The sequence below is a fragment of the Mytilus californianus genome, unplaced genomic scaffold, assembly GCF_021869535.1.
Source record: "Mytilus californianus isolate M0D057914Y unplaced genomic scaffold, xbMytCali1.0.p SCAF_3, whole genome shotgun sequence".
NCBI classification, from domain to species: Eukaryota; Metazoa; Mollusca; class Bivalvia; order Mytilida; family Mytilidae; genus Mytilus; species Mytilus californianus.
This window is the reverse complement of record NW_026262679.1, coordinates 122,608,761-122,634,286: the sequence shown is the minus strand read 5'-3', so window position 1 is coordinate 122,634,286 and position 25,526 is coordinate 122,608,761. Positions and strand designations below refer to the sequence as shown.

The 25,526-nt window shown below is 30.7% G+C and overlaps 1 protein-coding gene across 1 annotated transcript; it reads right to left on the bottom strand.

Moving 5' to 3' along the window:
- Nucleotides 1-381: 381 nt before the first annotated feature.
- Nucleotides 382-22,501, bottom strand: LOC127733746 (gonadotropin-releasing hormone receptor-like). Its single transcript, XM_052243061.1, has 4 exons — nt 21,995-22,501; nt 5,536-5,737; nt 3,725-4,013; nt 382-2,079 (listed from the first exon to the last, which is right to left on the bottom strand). The coding sequence occupies exons 1-4, from the start codon at nt 22,499-22,501 to the stop codon at nt 1,818-1,820; spliced, it is 1,260 nt and encodes a 419-aa protein (XP_052099021.1). The 3' UTR covers nt 382-1,817.
- Nucleotides 22,502-25,526: the final 3,025 nt, after the last annotated feature.

Below are 25,526 nucleotides of genomic sequence, written 5' to 3'. Positions count from 1 at the left end.
ATTGCTCCTCAGAATCCCTTACAGAGTCCTATTTAGTCTATTCGGGAAATCTTTTGCCAACTACCTCATCTCAAACCGATGCCTTTTATGCCTACATCACCATTATGTACACCCGGAGCAGGTAAGAATTGAATAGTAGACATATTAGTCTTTCAAAATCTGTTTAAGTTTTGAAAATACCTTAAAATACCATAATCGTGTATCAACTCTTTTGTAATACATATAATCGTCGTCGGCAAATAAAAAAGTTAATATCACGTTGTCGGATATTAAATCTGGTAAACTTTCTCTGTTTATCTTGTTTGTAAAAGAGAGGTTTGCCCTGTAGATATATGTAATGCACTGTGTTATCAATAGCATTACTACTTTTGTTTTCGTGTTTATTTTAAACATAACCAGCACTTTAACAATTCATATAAATAACAAAAATATTCTATTATACATATTTTTTTCCAGTCTTTGTTTTAGTGAGCAATTTCAAAACATGAATATAACGAAAAATATTTTATTTCAAAGATTATTACTTCTCTTCATTCCAACGACCATATCATCAATATGGCAGAAAAAACATGAGACCAATAAAAAATATAGAAACTAGAAAGCGAATCACTGTTTTACCTCAGGGAATCATTGTTTTCAATCATCTGTAGATTTGTAAAAGAGATATGATTTATCTATCAAGTCTTGAACAAATTAAATTGTGGGTTGAAAATTCATATTTTAACTATTGTACTGGCTTATTTCATTTTTTGTTGATAACGTTTTCTGTTTGTCTATATCGCATGTAAAAACCAAGAAGAGTTTGGGTTTGTATCACCGAGACAGCACCTTAACAACTCAAAAACCAAAAATATGACATTTTAAGGTCTTCAAAACACAAACAAATTTTGAGATAATCAATGTGTTTCAAAATATAATGTTTGCTGGTAAAACAGTAAAATCTTTGTTTTAAATGTGATGAATTTGTATTGTTCAATTATTGTTTAATAATGCTCAACTCATTTCGTCCTATATTAATAGCATAAAAACTATAAATATTATTTTGGCCATATAATAGTAGCACAAGTCAATCAATTTCAGAAATACCCAAGTAAAAGATTTGTTAGAATAACATGTGCACATGTGACTCTTCTAGAATGTAGCGTTGTGAAAAATTACAATCTGTGATATTTTGATACCTGTTTTTTTTTTAAGTCCTATGAATGTCTTTTAATAGTTTGAGTACAGTATAATATTTTACATTTCGTGAAATATACCTAATGATGTTTCAATAGAATATTGATATAGACGTATAAAACCCGATATTCAAATGTTTACTCCCGCAAGATGTCAGACAAAGACTATTAACTACGTGTTGTATTATAAACAGTATTAACGAAACGTTGATATCATGAATTGGTTTTCAAAAACGTGAAAGTGTGTTCTTATTTCGCCTTTAAAATTAAATGTAGCTAGAAAGAAACGAATTTTCTTTTTACAACTTTACCGATAAGTCTTATGCAGACGAAACGCGAGTCTGGCGTACCCAATTATAAGTCTGTTATATTTGATGAGTTTTCATTTACAGTTGAGATAACTCATCAATGATACCGTAAATCTTTTTTCTGTAATGATTAAATATCGAGTTAAAAACAAATATGTCATGGTAGTTCTAATGTCATAACATTCTAAAAGTAATACAATAGACAGATTTGACTTTTAAAACCTGATGAAATTGTATCATTAATATATATATAAATAAATAACTTTCTTTTCAATTTCTTTTGGAATCGTATCAACATTTTCTTGGTATATATGAAACATGTTGTTCTGTTGAATTATGTATCACCAGAAGATGTCGCTTCCTCTGATATTGGTTTAACTCCTTCCTCACATTTACACATGATAATAATACATGGGACTGTTGATTCTTGTAGCACGACTGGAGTTTGATTACACTTACACACGATAACAGTATTCCTTCTCATCGCTAGTAATGTCATGTTTGTACCATTAGCTGCTTCGTCGTCTGTTTTAGGGTTACCACGAATGAAAGGCATTTTATCGCATGTACCTGGTGATGTGGTTCTTTTCATAAATCTGTAAATATATGATATACTGATTTAATGTTATACCTGACTACTTTGAATGTTGTTTTTTTTTCTGATATAAACCAATTAAGCCTTCAGATTAAATGCAATGGTGTTCCCATTTAACTGTTTTGCATTGTTTCTGTACTGAAAATGGTATTATCGTAAGAACAGCACATATTGAGCGTAAGTAAGATCTTGCTAGGACTTCTGCTCAAACTAAATCTACCGGCCTTTCGGCGAACATTATTCGTTTGCTCCATGTTGTAGCCTTAATAGCATTGTACTTTTGGTTTGATATTAAACAAAAAATAATTCTGTAATTTGTATTTTAGCTTTGATATGTTCAGGTAGATATTTTCCAGTGATATGTTAAATCTTGTATTTAGTAATATCACTCTTTTAAAATCATTTGCAGTTTTGGTCATTTTGTAAAAACCTTGAAATTATTTCCAAGGACTAATGATAAGCATCGTCCACATCATGACCGGTTCTGTGGTGTTTGTTTCAGTTGACAGGCTCTTCCAGATCATGTTATCTTAAGAAGTATCCAACAAAATCGAAAACCCGAAAACACAAAAGTAACTTTGTGAACCTGTTCTCGTGGTTTTTTTTATTACTGAAGTCTGCTGTAAAATGGAATTGCAGGAAAATTACCATCGAAACGAAATATCTTGTTTTGTTTTTATACAATGCTCGGTATTAAGTCCTCAAATATTATAAATGTGTATAAAGACCGACAAACTAAAAAGGTTAATACATTGATTTATTTGTAATTGCTTATATCTTGTGGCAAATATCATGTGCATACTATGCACATAACAGTTAGTGTCAAGAGTTAACTATTACTGTAAGAAACTAGCACATTCGAAGCTATCGTATTAGACAATAAAATAAAACAAAAAATACTGGAACATAGGGAACTATATATTTCATATGCATGTTATGCAGGAATGTTTACACCCGTTCCGTTTATTGGTTGAAACTTGTTTACCTCAATTACCCGAGCAATTCCAATCTCAATGTCAAGATTGATATCCGATTTGTTAAATTTACAGCAAAATTATTATTGTTGGACGTCAACTAATAATATGCGATCTAGAAATTGCCCTTAATAAAGATATTAGATAAAGAGTATCATGGATACATTTTGGTCTGTTTCATATCTTAAGTTACATCTCAACTGAAAATTACGACAAAAAAGGGTGACTGCAACTTCCTTTGTTATCATATGTTTGGTAAATTCAAATTCAACAATTAGTAAATTTGTAAACATTTAAGAGGGATGTTTTCCAAATGGAAATCAATATAATCATAGTTTTCGATAGGTGATATTAAACACTTTAATTCCACAGTTTGCAGACACTGAAATCACAACAACAACCAAAAAAAACAAAAGAAACAACACAAAAAAGAACTTCTTTTTTGTAAACCAGTTTAAATATTCATTTTCTAATCTTTCGGTTTGTGAAGTACAAATCAAATAAAACATAAAAGCGAAATATCATTCACTGACCTCTTTTTAAATATACAGGCGGATTTTACTAGGCCTTATCTTAATACATTTGACATCTGTAGGTCGCACCAACACGAAGATGTAACCACTACAGTCATGTTTATTACTGGGTTTTGAAAAAATGGATTTCTCGACTTACCTTGGTTTATGCAGCTTGCACATATGAAAAGCTCCATAAATGATAGGATTCAAAACTGCGTTAGACTGTCCAATTGTTGTTAAAACTGTCAATAATGTGGCATCATACATTTCCTCTGAATCACCGAAAGCTTTTCTTGTAAATATAACATAGTATGGAAACCAGCAGATAATAAATGTTCCAACAATAAAAATTGACATTCTCAGAGCCTTTCGCTTAGCTTTTCGCATGAACACATTTCTAACCTGTCCCCTGGCAAATTCTGACGACGAGGAAACATGTTCTGGCTCTGCAAATAAAAACATAGGATATTCTGTTGATCGTACTATTTTTGTTCTTTTTTTCTGATTGCTTTCAGACAAATATGTTTAATAAATGTTTTCTTATAATATTTTGTAATTATGTCTCTATATTGACTTCAATCATTTTCACATATTCATTTCAGAATGATTTCCTATATGTAGTACACGATTTACGCAGTCTTAATTTAGCGACAATCTGCTTAGATTCTGAACAAGCAATTTATTGATGATAAATTCATAACTCCGTTACAGTGTAATTAGCTAACTGATGACATTTTGACGTACATATACAGTGTATATAGGTCCAACATAAAACGTGCAAGACTACTACTTACCGTGCAAAAGTCAATAATGCATGGTGTTATTGGACTTGTGTATCGTTCAATTGGGAATGATGAAACGTGTTGAGATAATAATGTATCGTGCAATGGGAGGAGCATAGTATGATGGGTAACAAAGAATTTTTTTTACACTTTCGTTATTTATTCAATTTTTTTAAAATATTGATAATTTTAATCGCACAATTTGTCTGCAATTTAATTTGCTTAATGTGTAATATTGAATGCTTGGATATGGAGTATAGTTAAGTAGGTAAAGGGAATGGGGTAAGATGCAATTGCTTAAAACGTAGTGGATTATGGTGTATTATCGCATTGTTTGAACACAGATCTGTTGTTATAAAAGTAATAAAGTACTTTAAAGTAATAGTATATGATTTCAATCCCGACAAGTGTCGGATCATTTTAAAATACATTAAAGAGGATTATCTTGTTCCAAGTGAGTTAAAGTTTTATTGAATGAAGTTAATTATATGTATGATGTCACTACACGTGTCACAAAGATACTTTTTTAAATTGTACTGCATCATTTATAGATATATACATTCATGTATGTCCGAATGAAATACATGTTGTTGAATTTGTAGAGGATTTAAAGAAAATGCATACTAACATTTCGTTTATTTTAATGATAATTTTGATTTCTTGATTTACTGAATACGCAAACATTCAACTGAGGTTGCAGACAAACATACATGAAAATGTTCCTACTTGGGTTTTAAATAAAATGGAAAATGGAAATGGGGAATGCGTCAAAGAGACAAGAAGCCAATCAAACAACAGAAAACAGCCCAAGGCCAAATAAACTATTTTGTAGTGAGCATACCGTTTTTTAAAGTTTGACTGGGGTGCAAAAGTCCAGTTATCTAGACTTTTTCCATCCGGCAACGAACCCAATGCATTGCTTACGGGACATAGTAAATTTACTTAGATATCCAAAATATAAGTATACTCAGCTACGCTACAATGGAGGTAATTCTTTTCCAAATGTCCCCTATTGTGCGAATTCAAATATCCTTAGACCAATTTAGACTTAGACTCAGATTTACAGGTGCAGGAAATCAAGACTAAGTACACCTCAACTGCAGGTTAATTGACTACATAAGAAATTTAATTTACAATAAAAAAGAAGCAGTTTTAACGTTGAGATCGTTTTAATCACAGTACATACCTCTGAAATCCTTAGATGTTTTAGATATTGTATAAAATATGAGACCATATGTCACAACCATTATTCCTAAGGGTATCATGAACTGTGTTATCAATGAAAACAAGTTGTACATTTTTTGATATTGCTTCATCGGGTAGTTTTTGTCTATACATTGATAAAAATCCTCCTCAAATGGCCCTCTTAGTACACTAAAAATGAAAACCTGAAACATAATTGGTTTGTCAATAAAAATGTGTATCTAATGATATGTTATACATTTTTTCTTATCTTCAATTATATATGAATTACATATACACATGTTGCACAAATCTAACAATAAAAAACATTATTTCTCTCTAAGGATTTAATCCAGTTTATAAATAAGCTATTGAAAACCTTAAAGATTTTTTGTGTGTTTTTAAATAGATAACGATCTATGACATGGACGTTTTAAAAGGATATAGTTCACATGTATTCCAACAAATGTCCTTGCTATGTCAAATAATCTGAAATTAGATTATAGACTTGTATAACTTTTCATTTTATTAGCTAGGGGAGGGAGTCGTTCATTTATTTTGTTTTTCCTAAACTTTCTCAGTCATGTATTATTCTTTTTTTTATTTGGTATTTCTCCAAATAAATTTTGTACATTTATGGTTTATAAATCTTTTATTTTATTTGAGAACTGTCTTTTACATTTTTTCATGAAGAATTTGTCATTGTTTAGTCCCTTAGATTATCTTGCAGCTCCTACTTCAATAACAAGTTAAAGTGCTCCCTTTCTACATGTACGTGTTCTCAAATCTGGAAATCAATCTGGTAAAGAAAAGGGTTGTCATGACATTTGTTCCCCGGTAATATGCTATGTTAACTCAGCATGTATGTATTGTATTGTATTCGTCATTAAGTGGCAAACTGATATTCAATAGATTGACAATACGTTTTCAATTAACATTAGTTAATATTCTCGTGACTATTGAATTATAGAAGAATGAAGTATTTGCATATTTAAAGTATGATGCCAATGTTAAAGGTATATACGAAGCAATTCATAAGATATGCATTCAAGAAGTCACGGTACCTTAAATCCGTCGGTTAAAAGTTTCTGGTTAAAGAAAACGAATATCTATTTATGTAAAATTCAAATCCGAAACACTAATGATAAATTCAGAATACAAATATTTTCCGTGATTTTATTTTCAGTACGTATTCATCAGCTACATGTCTTTCGCAATTCTTAATATAGTTGTTGCGATTTTGCGTGCATTGGCTGGTTTTAACTTTTATTTTTACTACATTTAAATGAAAGAAGAAGATATTATTCTAATCTGAAACTTTTAAAATAGGTTTATACGTCAGGAAGAACAAATATTTTAGAGAGTTTTACTTGAAGTCCAATATTCAAATGAAAGTTAAAAACTTCATAAGATAAAACAATGACATTCAAAAGAAGAAAGATGACAGAACAACACCGCGACTAAAAGAAATATCATGCAGAGACAATATTCAATCTTCATGCCACAATACAAAATAAATACTATCTATATCAAAATGCGACTAAACAACAATACATTTGAGACTAAATGTGTTGTTAATTGAACATTTTCCGATATTCTAAATTCTTGAATTCTTATAATCATCTTCCATATTTGCTAATACATAAAATATAATGTCTGTAATTCAATACATATGGCTAAGAGCAAAAACTTTCAAGAAAAAAAAACAAATGCTATAACTATTCAATTTCTGCACAGTTAATCATTATAGCTCCTGTCCAGAGCAGGCCTTTTATATCTAAAATAGAATTTCTGTCGATAAAGAAACAAACAAACCATATCACGTATCTCTTAATGCAACAATCTACATATTCTCAAATATGTGTGTTAATTTTCAACAAAAGAAACTTAAATAAACAAAAGACACTAAAATGTACCAGAAAAAAATTCACAGGTGAAGTTTAAAAGAAGGTTCCGTTGGTTGATTTAGTCAAGCCTTTGAATTTGTTTTGTTTAAGGGCTTCCCCTTCTTTCTAGATTAACGTTTGAGGTCGATATTTCTGATTAATACTTTCTTTTTTTGAACAATCCTATAATAGTTCTTTTCTTGTAATTTATCTGTGTGTTCGGATACAGTTCTGATGGTTGAATTTTGACAAACAAAAGTCCATAAATAAAGAGGTATATGTAATTAAACTATGGATCCAAACACACTTTTCATCTTTTTTGCAGTCTGCATATTAAGAATATTTATATCTCATTAAGAACGTATGCCGTGTTTACAAAAAGGGAATGTAATATCAACTTAACGGTTTTCTTAACTTTATACTATACGCGCAGAAAAACTTCAAAAAGCTGTTACCTATCATATATTTAATTCAATTTCCCTGCTCGAGTAATGTTTGTTTGTATTGTGATTGTTTCATCGAGTATATTCCGTTATCCTGATATAAACGTACCAGCGTTGAAAGTAAAATTTACGTATATATATTTTTTTTTAATTCTTATAATTTCAATTAATGTACTGAATAACCGACGAAATAACAAAGCATTCGAATGAAAAATCTCCTTCAATCCTTCTTAACAAAGGTTTTTAATTTATCTTTTCGATATATTAAAAGGAATTACACCGTAAATGAGTTGAAATAAACCAAGTTACATTTTTACATAAAAAATGTCGTCTTTATATCTTTCCATTTTCATCATGAAATCATTATTATTCTCTTTTATTGTTAGATTATATACCCGATCAGAAGACAAATAATTCTAAACACAAATTCTTCCATACAAACATTTTTTTCCCTAATATTTCACTGAATGGAATGAGTGGATAATGGAAATATTTGCTAATGAATCAAATTGTGTATTTTGAATGACGTTCCTTTTCAATTTCAAGAGTTTAAATGTGGCTACATGTTAATTTTTTAGCCATGGCATTGTCAGTTTATTTTCGATCTATGAGTTTGACTGTCCCTCTGGTATCTTTCGCCCCTCTTTTAATTACCATTATTATTACAAAACCATATGTCTCACTTACAGTGATATCAAAACATATTCAAGAGAAGATATATACAAAACTGTTTTAAGGTTAAGTTACATACGAAATGTGATAATTTTAATCAAACGAAGTAATGTTTTCAGAGTTAACAAAAAGAACAAATGTAATAATAGTGTTTTATTATAACACTTTTATTACATTCAGATATTTTATACCATAGAATACATAATAAACAGTCGTTTCTTACGCTAAGAAAACTATTTAGAACGATTGAAATCGACACTTTATATTTTTTACGGTGACTATTACGAATCGGTTGACCGATACGATGTATCGATATTTCAACTTTCTAGCTACGTGGTTTCGCGGTCTTAAATCTTAGATACCAAAAAAGTGATCTGTAATTTCACTTCTTTTTTCGCGTTCCCGATTTCAATATGTTGACTGAGTGTGAATTCAAATGGCGAGTGCTTCGTGTATACACAACCGTTCGTGCTTCTTTTGAGTTCATGTAATTCATTCGATTTTTGTTTGTTACCTTGATTTGTTTACTCTTAATGGATTTACGTGATTAGAAAATTATTAAACTGCTGTCGCCTTATTTCAGATTGTTTGTTTAAATCATTTCATACACTAACATCTAAATGTTTTATTTTAGTTCGGAAATTTTGTAATAATTTACTGTGTATTCGTCTTTTTTCTTTTATCTGTATTAATTAAACACGAAACAGTTGTATATACAAATTCAGTGGAATGCCGTAGTTCCATGTTCTGCTTTCAACACGGGAAAACTCTAATTGAGAATGATCTGCATACAAATGTACCACACTAACATATCTGAGTTTATCAAGTTTATACACAGTTTCCAGTGAGGTTCCTATTGCTCAATAATTTCCCCTGTGTTTCTTTTTGCTGAATCTGTAGTTTAGGATCTTTTGTTTGTCTTTTCGTAGTTTTTGTTATATCTAGGTGTTACATGAAGGCTTCTTCTATATGTGAGAATTGTTTTGTTGTTGACATCATTTATTTACGGTTATTTTTATAGAACTTAACAGATGTATGAGCAAATGTTTGAAAACAGTTCAAGGCCGTACATCAACTTGCATTTTTCAACAGTTTGTCCATAGGTCTTTATGGATAGATATCCACTTATGGAAATAATACCACATCTCCCTTTATACCAACCAGCAGTTCAAATAAATCATTCATTAAGTACAAATCTCTTTAATCATTTTCTAAATGTAGGTATTCAAACAAAAATGCGGCAATATGTAAATAAGTCTTTATTCTAACCATTGTTAAGAGTTAAATATAACATTTTCATTTATGAAATCTAGTTGAAACAATATTAATTTAATTTGATTTTCAATGAAATCGACAGCAAAACATATGTTATAGAATAATTCATTCTAGTTTCAAAACCATGTAAATGATGACGAATTATATTTTACAACATGAATAAATTATAAATAAGGCTTTTTTATATTTTGTTCAGCCGTGTGTCTGTTAAAAGCAAATAAAAAATAGTAATTTTCGAGTAAAACTGGAAAAAATGTGTCAAGTAAAAATACAATTAACCCTTTTAATGATGTCACCACACACACACACAGAGAGAGAGAGAGAGAGAGAGAGAGAGAGAGAGAGAGAGAGCGTTAATGGTAGTGATTTTCTAATTAACACTTATCTGAATTATATATATATATATCATCTTTTATAACCATATTAGGCAGAACATTTAAGTCGGCTTGTAATACTATTAAAACAAAGATTACCGTTTCATTGTGATTAACGAGAGGTGAATTTCAAGTGATCTACAACCACTAAAAACCATACAGAACACTAATAAGTCTGACTTTGGCAATTGTCTTTTCAATTCCGAGATGATAAAACATGATTGAGAAAACAAAATAATGTCAAGACTAAACTAGAGGCTTCACGGAACCTATACCGCTCACTTAGCATTATTGCATCAAATTGAAACACTGCTTAGAGAATATTTCCCATCGTTTCCAACAAAAACGCAAACAATGGGTAAAAATCATCCTTCAAAAAAAATAACTCGTACAAGCAATCGATTGACGATTTCGTAGATGCATCTTGTCCTGATGATAATGATTGCTTTCTACAGTTTCTCGCTCTCTTTTCTATAGCTTCCGCATAAAGGGAAGATAAGATGCAGTCGTTTTCATAAGGCGATAACTCATAAAACTACTGATCAGTTTTGCTATTTACAGTTTCTTGCCATCAACTTCAGCTTCCGACATAAAAATCACAAATGAAAGGAAAATAACCTATTTAAGTTATCGACAAATTATAATTTCGAAAATTTTGTTTATTTGTAAATCTTGTTCTGATGATCACCTTTGCTTCTTACGGTTTCTCACTATCTACTATTATTTAAAAAAAAAAAATACTATAGGTAAACATTTTCTATCGAGGGTAATAATTACTATACAAAGCCGACTGTGTGTTGATCTGGTGTATGTGAACAATTTTGCGTCAACAGTTTTTCTCGGTCTATAACAGTTTCTTCAAAAATTAAGAAAATGCTGCAATATTGACTAATTTGTAGATCTTGTCCCGTTGTTATGGGTCAGGTGAGATAAAACATGCCGACGTTAAAAAATGCTTTGGGATTATTTCTTGTGGAATTATATTGGTATCTTGATCTTACTAGGTATAGATAAATTTGGTAGGAAATCGTATTAGGGTTTGTAATATTTCTTTAAATACGCTTAAAACCTTAGAAAATAACATCGCCGTAGAAAACCATATCAGTTCTTTAGGTTGTCCAGACTGTCTTTTTTATCTTGTACGTATGAACAAATCGATAGTCGAAATCGCAAATAATAGTTATCAAAGGTACCAGGATTATAATTTAATACGCTAGACGCGCGTTTCGTCTACATAAGACTCACCAGTGACGCTCAGATCAAAATAGTTATAAAGCCAAACAAGTACAAAGTTGAAGAGCATTGAGGACCCAAATTCCAAAAAGTTGTGCCAAATACGGCTAAGTTAAAGCATTCAAATCAGCCTCATTCAATGTAATAGTAATGCAAAAAGTAAAATAACAAAAATCCCGAACCCCAAGAAAATTCAAAACGGAAATGCCCTAATCAAATTGGAAAATCAAAAGCTCAAACACATCAAACGAATAGAAAACAACTGTCATATTCCTGACTCGGTACAAGCATTTCCTTATGTAGAAAATGGAGGATTAAAATCGGTTTTATAGCTAACTAAACCTCTCACTTTTATGACAGTCGCATAGAATGCAATTATAATGACAACAATGTGTGAGCAAAACAAACAGACATAATAGGTAAAAATGTCAAAACTGTATATTCGTTTTTTTAAAAGCTATATTAGGTTATGGTATTTTTTAGAATGCACAAACTCTGTAAAATATTGCAGGAAATCGTACTTTAAACATCAGTTTGACACTGTATTGTTTTCGTGTATCCAAACTAATTAAAAACATCTCTTGCTCTTTGAAATTGATAGTTTACATTTAAAGATGAAGTTTTACGTTGTTAATGGTTAAGTTTTGAAATGTCATTATAAGAGATTACGTTCAAAGTTCTCCAGAAATTAATATAGTTTTCAATTTATATGTTTGAAGAAAAAGTTTATAGTTTCTGTTTGGATTTTGTTATATTAGAAGAAAACAACAGAAAGTGATAATAACACCTGGTTTTACAATGAAATAGGATTAATATATATTTATATAACTTTTGAATCCAATAGTACTTTCTTAATGTGGGTTGAGTCATGATGTATGAACTATAAAAAGGTGTGATTTTCTAATTGCACATTAACAACAAAAATTAGCAACAAAAGTATTTATGTTTGTAGTATGAATATATTGAACTTATGCACATACTAATGAAGTTATGTACACATCGTATTATAATAATCCTGCAACGGAGATGCAAGGGCCATATATTAATAATTTGTCCGTCCGTGTGTCTGTCCGTCAACAATTTTGGTAAACACAAAAACTCCAAAAGTATGTGAAGGAAACCTTGTACAGTTGTCGTGTATCCAATGTAGATATGCAGATTGTATTTCTGCAGATGCAGAAACAAAATCATTTTTTGTTTAAAAATCTTAAATTTTTAGAAAATAAATTTTCCACATTAACAAGACATATCAACTAACGTTAGCTACAGACGCTTGATACATGTTGATAATGTTTGCGCTGTTTTATATATATAGAACTTATTAACATAATCATAAAGTCATATACACATCGTACATGTGTAATATTAGGGTCTTGCATCGATAATGATTATCGTTATGCAAATTATCCGATGACCACGATTTTGAAATGGCTCCCATAATACAGCTCAGATATTAAAGAAACTTAAAGAACATATTTAGATTTTTTCTTCATGTCAAAATCTATGAAAATTGAAACCCTCTTAAATATGCTTTGTTTGTAGTGGAATTATTTGTTTCTGTACAAAAGTTGTGTTTTCATAATATATTGATCATGAGCAGAAATTAAGAGTAATTTTAATTTTTACACGCAATTTTCTTTCGACTATCAGGAAAATGGAAAACCTCCTTTTTAACTTGGAAACTCGTCAGTATATGTAAAAACTCTCGTAACATAAAGAGTGTATGTCAGCTCATTGTACCTCAGTTTGATTTTAATATATGTCGAACTAACGTGATTTTAAAGCGCATCACTTAAAGTGTTTAATTGATGAGTATGACTTCTGCATCATCAACAAACTCAAAAAGCTATCCCAAAGCAATAAACATTAAATATTTGATACGAAATGAACACAAAATTATCAAGGACTTAAAATGAGTTGAAATCAAATCCTTAAAGTGAAAATCATTTGACTACTGCAAGTAATATATTAGGACCAAAGTAGGAAAAGGAAAGGTTTCTATATTAAAAAAAAGTTAAAATATGGTATGATTGCAAATGAGACAACTATCCTCCAGAGTCCATATGATTTGGATGTAAGCAAGAATAACACACTTAGTCATTCGGTAACGAGCACGCCTTAACCCAGATAGTCCGTATATAAGGCTTGTTGTGACAAAATCGTCTTGATGGTTTTAGAGCAAAAAATAAATGAAACTAATTATGTAATATAAATACAATGAATAAGCGTTGATTCTTGAAAAAGAAACCATGAGCCCGGGGGCGAATGGTTTGTTTTTCATGAATCAACGCTTATCCATTGTATCTATAACTTATTGTGTTGGTGTCTTTTCAAAATTAAAGCATTTTCTTAATTAGAAGGTATTGTAAGTGAGTTTAAATAACCATGTTATCATGTTCAACGATGCATTAATAAATCTAAGTTCACAATTAATTGGTGACAGACATACAAATATAACATAACACATCTGTCTTAGAGTTATCAGGCATCTGAATATTATCTGTGTTTACAAAATAAGACATATTCGAACTTATTTCTAATAAAATTGAGAATGGAAATGGGGAATGTGTCGAAGAGACAACAACCTGACCAAAGAGCATATGTAAAAGTATATATAATAAGTATGTTACCGGAATTTCTAGCAAGAAGCCTAATTCTAGGCACATCACGATTTACTCACATAGGAATTTGCGAATAAACATTTGTAAAATTATGTAGTAAAACAGATGAAATCTTGCTATATTTATAAAACAAAATCGACAAATTGAATGTAATCATTTTCGTTTCAAATATGTGAAATAGCCAATAATAATCCAAAACATAAACAGTTAAACTCGCTATTATTACAAAAATATCCACAATTACATACAAAATAAGAAAAAAACAGAAAAACTAAAGAATAGGGAAAACAAACAGAACACAGGGATTCGAACTTAAACCGACAAAACTCATAGATCTTAACCATGCTAACCTCGCGGCTACCAACTTATACTAAACGATTGCCTATTATGTATATATATATAAAGGTACAAGCCTTGTCTGTCTGTTGTACCGATGTTTATCATATGTTCATTTATATATATAAAATAGACATTTAAATTGAAACAAATTGGTAGCCGAGAGGTTTCGTCGATATATTGATGTCAGTCACACATAACAGATTTCAAGGACGGGTTCGATTCCCAGTGAAGGGATATAAAAATTACACAAAAATTAAAGGTAAGTTTTTAAATTAATTTCATTAGTGAACAGAAATCAGTAACTTAGCTAATTCAAATTTAATGAAATTAGACACACAAAGGACACGATTGAATATAATTTGGTTAATCCATTTCAGCGACAGATTTAGAAAGCGTTGATTCTAGAAAAAGAATCCACGGTAAATGAATAGGCTGACGTCACGACAATGGTTTAAGACAACGTATCACTATGAAGGCCCTTTTGAACCAGGTGAGTTAGAAATGAAAGAAAATATGACAGTGCCTAGGTATTGACATAATTTATAATTTACTTTTCCTAAATTCTCTGTTGATAAATTAAAAAAATAAAGTAAAATAAAACTAAGGTTTCAACCCATTCAGGCAATTTTTACTTTAGATGAATTAAGCTGTTTTTTTCTGTATGTCCTTTTTGTTCATACACCTCCTAATGTTTCCATGTATTTCTCCATTTTAGTTCCTTATAAAGATAGTTCAAGAAAACCGCTTCGAACGCATGAAATTTATTAAGTATTTTTTTCAGATATTTAACTTTTGTTTTTACAAAAATTAGTATCCGTTCTGGTGTTTTTCAAAATATAAAAGAATTTTTAGTGCTAGTTGTCCTTTGTTGTACGGGAACACAATACACTATCTTCTCAACTTATTAGCATAAAAGGTGTTTGCCCAAACTACAATGAAAAGATAGAACTTAGAAGTTGCCATATTTACTTAATTTGAAAGGTTTGAATCTTCGGTACATGCAATTGGATTTTATTTTTGTTTCTGTTACTGCTCTGGTCTCATTTAGATGAAATTCATGTACGGTTGAGGCATTGTTATCGTTTATTATGTCTGGATGAAAATAATAACATGGAATAACAATAAATCTATTTTTATTCATATTACTAAATTACGTTTTACTTTTGAAAGATATGCAGCCAAAATTTTACTTTTTGAAATAAAGTCACTATGAAAAATTCAAAAAGACAATATTTGGGCATGTAATAATCGAAACAACCAAAACTGATAATTTAACTAACACGGTAAATCTCTAGACGGACAATCGCCGTTTAACCCAAAGACAGTTTTTATATTTATGCATGGACTACTGATTGATTTATTTAAACTTTATATCTAAAAACGTAGAGAGAAGTACTCCGGAAAATCTCTCATGTTTGGGGGTTCAAGGAATACTCTACTTATTAATGTTCGGATATAAATGTCTGTATGTGTACTTGTTTTCAGATTTTCTTAAAATTGTCATTGTTTAATCTGATCATGGTACACAATGAAACTAAGACATTCAATTTTGGACATATATTTAAAATTATATAATTTTATGAATGAAGATATATTTTTATAAAATTGAATACTTGTAGTTTCAAAACGAAGTTGTAATCAGATTAGTAACAGAAATAAACCAAACTATTATCAAACTCATTTATACTTTAATCGCAGGCAGAACTACATTTTTGTTGTTTTTGAATCTCCAGTTATCCATGTATATATATATATGCCTTAGGCCATCCCAAGATATCAAACTGATCACAAAACAAATATGTTAGTTTGAAAGAAAATACTACTGTCTTAAGCAGTAAATGTAGAATACGTTAACAACCATACGTTTTAAATAAAGATGGCATTTTTCTAATATGCAAGAATAATAAAATTTAAACTTGCATGATAAATTTGTGGATCAAAAACACAGCTCAATTAGCTTCATTGAGATTTTAGAAAAAACATTAATGCTTTGGAAATAATCATTTGACTTTTAACTTTAATGATCCCTATGTAACGACTAAACAAACAATGCAATCATTATCTTCATGTTTTCGCCAGATTTAACTCCGTGAATTTATTATTATGTCATTCATTAGGGCGATCTTTCCTTTGTACGGAAAACGATGTAAATCAGAGAATTCATTATTGTAACAACGTGACCATTAATATTTTTTTTTTAATTCTAGTTGTTGATAAAGAAAATACCAAACGATAAATCAACCCATTTTCACAAGTAAAACAAGCGATACATTGAAAATACGTTTCTAACTTGTTATGTTTGATCCGAAAACAAAACAGTCAAAGGAATACGATAAAAGAAAGACTGCCAGATTTTCAAAAACTGCATTCAGTCCCAATATAAAAATAAAGAGATGTGGTATGATTGCCAATGAGACAACTATACACCAAAGTTCCAATGAAGTAGATGTAAGCAATTATAGGCAACCGTACGGCTATCCACAATGAGAAAAATCCATACCGTATGGTCGGCTATAAAGCCAATATTGTAGACATGAACCAACGACAACCACTGAACTACAAGCTCCTGACTTGGGACAGGCACAAAAAGAATGTGGCGGGGTTAAACATGTTTGTGAGCGCACAACCCTCCCCCTGACCTGAGACAGTGGTGTAACAGTACAACATAAGAACAAACTTTAAAATCCAGTTGAAAAAGTTAATCTGAAATAAAGGCAACAGTAGTATACCGCTGTTCAATAGTCATAAATCGATTCAGCTGAAACAAATCCGGGTCACAAACCAAAACCGAGGGAAACATATAAACTATAAGAGGAAAACAACGGAACAACATAAACACTGAACTGCTACAAAAACAAACGCCAACATACATAGAAACGGACTATTTGATAACAACTGCCATATTTCTGACTTGATACAGGACATTTTAAGAAAAAATAGTTGGTTGAACCTGGTTTTATGGCTAGCCTAACCTCCTGAAATCGGTATGAATAAAAGGGATGCGTGTGTACATCAACGAGACAGTATCCTAACGACGAAGATTACCAAAACTACATCTAGAGAGAGCCACAGTCTTTATTAATGCACAGTGTCTATATATTATGTCAAGCTAACAGAAGCTATTAAATATTTGCCATCAATACCAATTCCTCATTATCACAAACAAAATTAAGATAAGACAACAATTTTACAGGGTTTGTATTTTTGAAATAGATGTTTTACAGTTGTATAATTTTTGAAAGACATAAAATAGGATTTTAAGTCGACATTGTATTCAGACTTGATTTGCAAGATCCATTTTATCCCATTTGTAAGGGTACTTCATAGTTGAAAAATAACCAGTTCAGAAATTAAGTGAAACCATGATATGAACAGAATAATAACGCAAGAGATATCTTTATGGTATTTCCTGAGATGTTACATTTGTCATTACAGCATTAAAACCTGTGCACATATTTAAACATTATAAAACATGGGACCAGAAAACTTCACAAAATCCAACATAAAGGCTAAAATAAAATGAAGTAACACAAATATACATCTAATCGTCTTCAATTAAACAAAAATGTCATGTAAGTGATAAGATTCATTAGTGACAACATTTTATTATTATAGATCATTTTGCTTAAGATTTCAAGCTTTTCAGTAACTGTCTAATTTTAAAACAAAAAACAAACAAAAACATAGAAATAAAAACTGAACGAAACTTTCGTATTGTACATGTAATTAACAACTTTCCGATTGTATTAATATGAAAATCTCATAGCTTGACTTGAACACATGTACGTCCTTTCTCAAATATTCAGGACACCTTAGTTATGAGTATTTGGATGTAAAGAGTTTCAACAAGTTTTGTCTTTTGTGTTAATTTGTAAAATAGAGGCTATATCAGTTTACAGATGTGTCAATTATTTTTCTACTTAGTATGAGCACCATAACGGGTGAACAAAATATGCTTACCCGTCTAGACCACGCGTGTTTTTGCTTGGGCTCGCGTTGCTCAGTCTTTAAAATCTGTGGAGTGTTTTGCACCATTTGTCAGGAATATGACAGTTGTTTTCCACTCGTTTGATATGTTTTAGCTTTTGATTTTGCCATTTGATAAAGGACTTTCCGATTTCAATATTCCAGGTCGGTATTTTTGTTATTTTACTTTTTGTTTGTCTCTTTGTTGCTTTATCATTGCCATGGTTTTGTGTGTTCTCTTTGGTTGATGATTTTTTATTGCATCCTTGGTATTGTCTGCCTTTTTTTATGAATAAACAAATCAAGTTAAAGTATCTGCGAGAATCGCAAAAATTAGAAAGCAGCCAGACCTGTGTTGTCGATGGAGTAAGTTGCTTTGGATGCATTACTCACCAAATCCACACAAATCCAACCTCAATTAAAATATCACAATAGGTAATAGATAAACTAAAATATATTTTTAGGATGATATGAATTACCCTAAAGTTATACGAACTTCTGGTAATGACGCAAATATAGATAACATAAAATGCCAATAAACGGCGGTCACTGTCAAATTAACACATTCGTTTATTTCATTAATGTTTACATTAAGAAGAATACTGGAGACACAACAACAAATTGTATGTACCCCATCTAAACAAAACACTTTTTATCCTCCCCTTTTTGAGTTAATTTGATTTGATTTAGTTATGTACACCTATATAAATATGTTTTTATATCGATCTTTTATATCACTAAACTCCAAATTGTCAAAATTAAGGTTTCGTGTCTGACAGGCAAATGGTTTGAACGCAATTCAATGAAATTTTTGACATATTGTTTTGAGGTTAGACTTTGGCCATTGCTTTTTAGAAAATTAGAGCCACGTGCACATTTGCCATTACTGTTCTCAATCAGAACAATCTAATGAATATGCATGTATTTATACGTATATTAAATCAAGATTTATATCGATGTGATATTTTTGTAATTGCTGTAATAATGTATTCCTCTAATTATACCTGTACATTGCCATTTTAATGTGTACCTGCTAAACAATTCAGATGTAAAGAGTGTCTTCATTATTATCTTTTACTTTACTTTGTAAATACGAGGCAACACAGAAAAGTCTTAAATGATGTTCGCTTCCCAATAAAACGTTTTTGGTGTAATGGTGTATTCTGCAAAGGGAAATGGTGTATGGTGCATGATGAAAAGTGTTTGGTATTTAAAATTATGTTTGTTTTATAACAAATATATTTAAATTTATTTAAGGAATGACTAGTATTGTTTCTGTCTATGAAGAAATAACTTCAAAAAATGTGGTGCACTCTGAACTACGCGGGTTATTTAAAAGTGTCCACCACATTTTTAGGTTATTTCAATGGACAGAAAAAATATTACAGTCATTCCTTATAATTTAAATCTAAATTCAATTTTAAGCAGTAAATCACGTAAAAACGTTGATGATGTCACGGTCACATGACAAAATTATGTCTATGAGCTGATAGACAAAAAAACTCTCAGCTAATAGGATTAAAAGCCTTTTTAAAGGAATTTATTGGTGTATTAACTGGACCAATTCACTCACTAACAAATAAACAATACATTTCTTTAAAAAGGCGTTTAATCCTTAAAATGCTTTACAATTGGGGATAATTTCCCCACTCGCAACCTCTATCACACGTTAATTGTATATTTATGTCATTGAATTGGCCTGGCGCATGAACATATTTTTTGGTTAACGCAAACAATGTACTCCATGAAATTTTGTATTTGATAAAAAATAATCTACACAAATATTTTATTATCATTCAAATGAATGTTTTGTGCTTATTTTTTAATTTAACGTTGAACGCGAAGTGAAAATAACGTCGAGTCGGTTTGTGTTATTATCGCCGCCATCTTGTTTACATTGGTTACAAAATGTAGTTTCGTCAACGTCGTCTATCGAAAGATAAATAACTTCAAGAGCCATTACCGGAAGCCCTCTTGACCAGTCATATAAATGTATCCCCTAATATCCATAAAATATAAGAATTATTGAAATTTAAATCATGCAAGGACTGTAGTTTACCGAGGTTCAGATATTGTATTTTCAATGTTTACTTGTTATGAGTAACACAACAGCAGCCACTAGCGGCAAAGGAAAAGGTTTGCCTGGCGGAGCATCAGGAATGTGGGAAGGGTTTGCGTTTTGCAGACATACGTTATTATATGATGTTCTTTTAAAATGTTTTTTTTTTTTTTTTTCATTTTTGTAATTTTTTCACTGATACCATGGTGTTTTATGTTTTTCTTCGATTTATTACATGTATGTTTGATGGTCTCCAAACAACTTTAAAAGTTGAAAACTGCTTTTTTCTGATGATTGTGCAAAAGAATTAGAAATAACTGAGAAAATTAACTCATAAAGGAACGATATTGCTTGAGTTTACACGAAAAGCGTGTCCTATTTTGGAGATTTCAACCGCCATGCAGATTCAATCAAAATGTCACGATAGGGAATTGAAAAACATATAGATACTTATTATAATAATATACATTACCCTAAAGGCATGTGAACTTTTGGTAATGAAGCAAATACAGTTAATATAAAAAACCAGTAAATGGCGGTGACTGTGAAGTTAACACATTTGTTCAAAAAGAAGTGGATGATATTCCCAGTGTCCTTTCTAATGTTTTCAATAAGAAAAACAACAAATTGTATCTATCCAATCTATACAAAATTACTTGTTTCTTTTCGTGGTTTCAAGTTTATTTGATTTGATAAATGTGTATGCTCCTGTATGAAGTGGGTTTTAGCATTGATCTTTTGGTTTAAGCTTCCATTATGCCTTATACACGATACTTTTCGACATTTAAATCGTCGTAACAAACCTAACATTTCTGATGGATAAATGAATTGCACGCAACACAATGTAATTCAGAACGTTATCACACTTTTGTAAAGAAACTTACTGTACCATTTCAAATTAACTGTTTTAAGGTAGAGCGGAATTCCAGATAAATTCTTGATTACAAATAGCAGCAGTATTGGTCATTTTTTACTAAAATTAGCAAATTAAAATTAGCAAAAATAGAATTTATTTAAGAAAAAAACTTTCATTCAAATACGTTAAAACACAAGGTCTTTAAACTCTATCTTGTGGGAACATTCTTGTAAATGAAATGGAAATATTTTCACGGGATAAACAATCAGATAAATCAGATTATTTGATTTTATAAGAGAGAGTATAGTAAATTAACCTACTTTCGTTTTATTTTCTGAACGCACAATATAACTGTTGTCCTCTAGTTTTTCATTATGAAATTTTATAGTTTACTTTCTTTCTATTCACATTGAGTGCTTTTTCCATATATCATCTTCGCACAATCTTACTATTTTACACAAACTGCAGCTTGAAAAAAAAAAAACTAGTAGACCTATACTATTTATCATATTTTTTGGCTTAGCATGTAAACGTTATCATTGTTTTTAATTTTAAATCCCCATTTATCTTAATTCAGAGCAATCTAATATAAATAGAATATATCTTTATGTTTATGTATAGGCTTGTGGTATGTTTTAAAGTAAACAGTGTTCGACCATGACTGTTTTCTTACAGAAAAACCAATTTGAGTAGTGATGATGAAGATCTAAATAGTACTTGTGATGAAAAAAAAACTTACCTGAGGTAAACTAAATAAGGCACTGAGTATCCAAGATATAACAATCATGACTTTAACTCTTTTTGGAGCTTTGTGACGACTTATTGGGTCCATAATCACGCAACAACGATCTAGACTTATCACAACAGTAATATATGTGGACGCAAGTAAACCAGTAGCAGTACCAAATTTTACTATTTTACACATGACGTTTCCAGCTAACCACTGGACTGTTGAAGCCCAAACCGCATCAACTCCCATTATAAAAAATGTTATTAACAAATCGGCCACTGCCAAATTGACAATTAATGTATTTATTGTTGATCTTCTCTTCCGTATTCTGTACATTTGGATGATGGTTGCTGTGTTTCCTATCAGGGCCATCAGAAACATAAGACTAAACACAATAGTTCTTGTCATAAGAGCTTCATTGAATGATGGTGGTTGTCCACTTTTTAGTGTCCATCTCGTACGATTATCGTTTTCATCAATAAAAAACGTCAAATTGTAGGTTAAATTCTTATCCATAGCACAGAATGGTAGTCTTAAAAATTTTAACAATTGAGTAACATCCCAAGAGAAACGAGTGTTCTTGTAAATTTGATATAAAACTTTAACCACTAAATTTGATGTATGTTAATTTTACTTTTAAAAATAATAATTACAAATTAATTTTGAGCAATATACTTCAGATAATAATGGAAAGCGAGCAAATGAATATCCTGTATGTTAAACCATATTTATATTCTTATACTATGACATGCATTGATTCGCTACTTATTTTTATTTTCCGTATAAGGCTTATGTATAGCGTTATTGGTCAAATCATGTAGCAGCTGCTTGATTGACATTAAACATTAACCGTGAAAACGATATGTTATGCCAATTAATTGAAGATATTTGACATAAACTCATCAGATAAATATCTAATATCACGTGTTTCCAATACAGCTTTCTAGACGATAAATAGGGATGTGATAAGTAATTATCCCCTTATATTATGCGATGATTACATATTGACATCATATCAGCTACCAAGAGTTTACTTGATCCAAATCATTAGCATTTACAAGTTTTTGAAGCTTACAATGATAATGAAAATAACAGTTTATAAATTCTTTCGTCGAAAGCGATTCTGTGGGTTTACTCTTATCAAGAACGCTCACTCAAATATTGCAAAGCCAGGAGGTATCAATACTTGAGTCTGAAAGAGCTATATAGCCAAAGGGACTTAAAAAGATTAGCCGCCATATCAACTTCGAGTCATCTTTGTGTGAGGGAATTAGAACCTTAAATTCTTAATGATTTCTAAATGTATCAACGGAAAATTTCATTAAACTTGACAAAAAAGACGTAGAGACTCTTTTGGAATGAATTAAGGCTACGAGGTCGTTCATGCAAGTTAAGATTTAAAAACTGAATGGGTCTATGAATACACATGCTACATTGATCTTTAAAGACCCAAATAAGCTAGGCCCGTCCTACCTCCAAAGTATGTTGTTGTTCCCCAAGATAAAGCCACAAACAATATATTATCGTATACTTTATGTTTACCTGCTATTAGTGGTACAGGATCTGCTTTGCTTGCACTCACGGTTTTCTTGTTTCGCAGACATTGGTTATCTCGTAATGTTTTGTAGACTTTTGTTTTCCTTGTCGTAATTTTTTTCACTTATATCATAGTGTTTGTCTTGTTTTTCTTCGATTCATGTTGTTTGATTGTCGCCTTAGTTACTTCGGCCTATTTTTATAATTTTGAAATTCAATTATAAATAACTGGATAAAAGGAAGTTTAAAAGGAACAAGGCATCTTGGTTTTTATATAAGCGTTTCCTGCTTTGCATGCATTACAAGCCATGCAAGTGCAGAGTCAATCAAAAGGTCACGATAGGGAATGTGTCAATATATAAAAGATACTTATAATGATAATATGTATTATAAAAAAGGTTTGTGAACTTTTGCCAATGAGACAAAAAGAGACAATACTGGTTTCCAGTAAATGGCAGTGACTGTAAAATTAACACATTTATTTATGAAATAAGGGTTGATATTTCCAGTGGTGTCCTTCCAAATGTTTTCAAAAAGAAAAACACACACAACAATAACAAAATATATTTAAAATCATTTATTTCCTATCCTGGTTTCAAGTTTGTTTGATTTGAATGGTTTTTGTGCAGCTGTATAAAATAGGTTCTAGCATTAGTCTTTTGATTTAGGCTTCCAATATGCTTTATAATCAATACTTTTCAACATGTCTATAGTCGTTAACAAAACCCATAATATTAATATGTGTGATGTATAAATGAATTGAACGCACGCCCTATGCAATTTAAAATATTATCACATTTCTTTACAAAAAAAAATCTTAACATTTCGAATTAACTGTTGCGAGATATAAAAGAAAGTTATGAATGGGCTAAACGCGGGGAAAAAAAGACGCAAATACTGTTTCCGAAGGAGCTAAGACTGTGAGGTTATTGATACAAATTATAATTAAAAAACTGAATTTGGTCTTATACATATGCGACATCGACCTTTTAAGACCCAAATGTTTGCTAAGGACCTGTTCTACATCGACGACAAATGTATTGTTGTTCCAGCAGATAGAGCCCCAAACAACATCGTTTGTGTGTGTAAATCACATCACATAAACTGCTTGATAAAGTAATTTGGTATTGAAAATTCACTTGGAAACTCAAAATATACTCCCACAACATATACGAAGGAGGAAATCCTGAATAATCATAGGTCTGTTCTATGTTCCTTTGCTTTGGAATTTCTACAAAAGATAAAGAACTGGATCTTCCCTCACTGTATTTGATACCTAAATTAAATAAGTGTCATTACAAACAAAGTTATATTGCTGGGTCTCCCAAGACCTTCTAGAAACATCTTTTTTAATCATTAACACCAATTTTATCAAAAATCAAAGACAGAATTTAAATGATTGTGAAACTACCTACTCTAGGGGCTGCTTGAATCAGATGTGGATAATTAAAAATTCCAAAGATCTGTTAGAGTACAAAAAATCTTACTTTATTTTCTCTTGCTATAGTATTTCAACATTGGATATGTCTACCCTTTTCCCTTTCCAATCTAAAAGACATATTAAAAGAATTGTTCCGCCTTTGTTTCATAAAAAATTAATGGCGAACGAAGATGCATGTATATTATTTAAGGGAGGGGATAAATCTTACTTTTTAAAAGAATATTCTTGATCGGCATTATATTTGTAACGATTGGAGGACGTGTTTTTCAACAAACAATCGGTATTCCCATGGAAACCAATTGTACTCCTCTTCTTGCCGACTTGTTTCTTTATTCATATGAGGCTGATTTTATACAGAAGCTTCTTAGGAAGAATAAAAAAAACTAGCATTACCGTTTAACTTCACGTTCCTCTATATAGATGATTTCCTCTCACTAAATAATTCTAAGTTTGGTGACTATGTTGAACGCATCCAACAAATCGAACTTGAAATAAAGGACACAGTTACGTCCGCCTCATATCTTATCGGTTGAGAACAAAACTTTACGACAAAAGAGATGATTT

What these genes read in the sequence shown, in the direction of transcription:
- LOC127733746 (XM_052243061.1), bottom strand. Translation starts at nt 22,501, where the DNA reads ATGGATAAGAATTTAACCTACAATTTGACGTTTTTTATTGATGAAAAC. An exon ending in CCTTATTTAGTTTACCTCAG is followed by an intron (nt 5,738 to 21,994) that starts GTAAGTTTTTTT and finishes ATTATGTTTCAG; the next exon opens with GTTTTCATTTTTAGTGTACT. An exon ending in TGCAAGCTGCATAAACCAAG is followed by an intron (nt 2,080 to 3,724) that starts GTAAGTCGAGAA and finishes ATATATTTACAG; the next exon opens with ATTTATGAAAAGAACCACAT.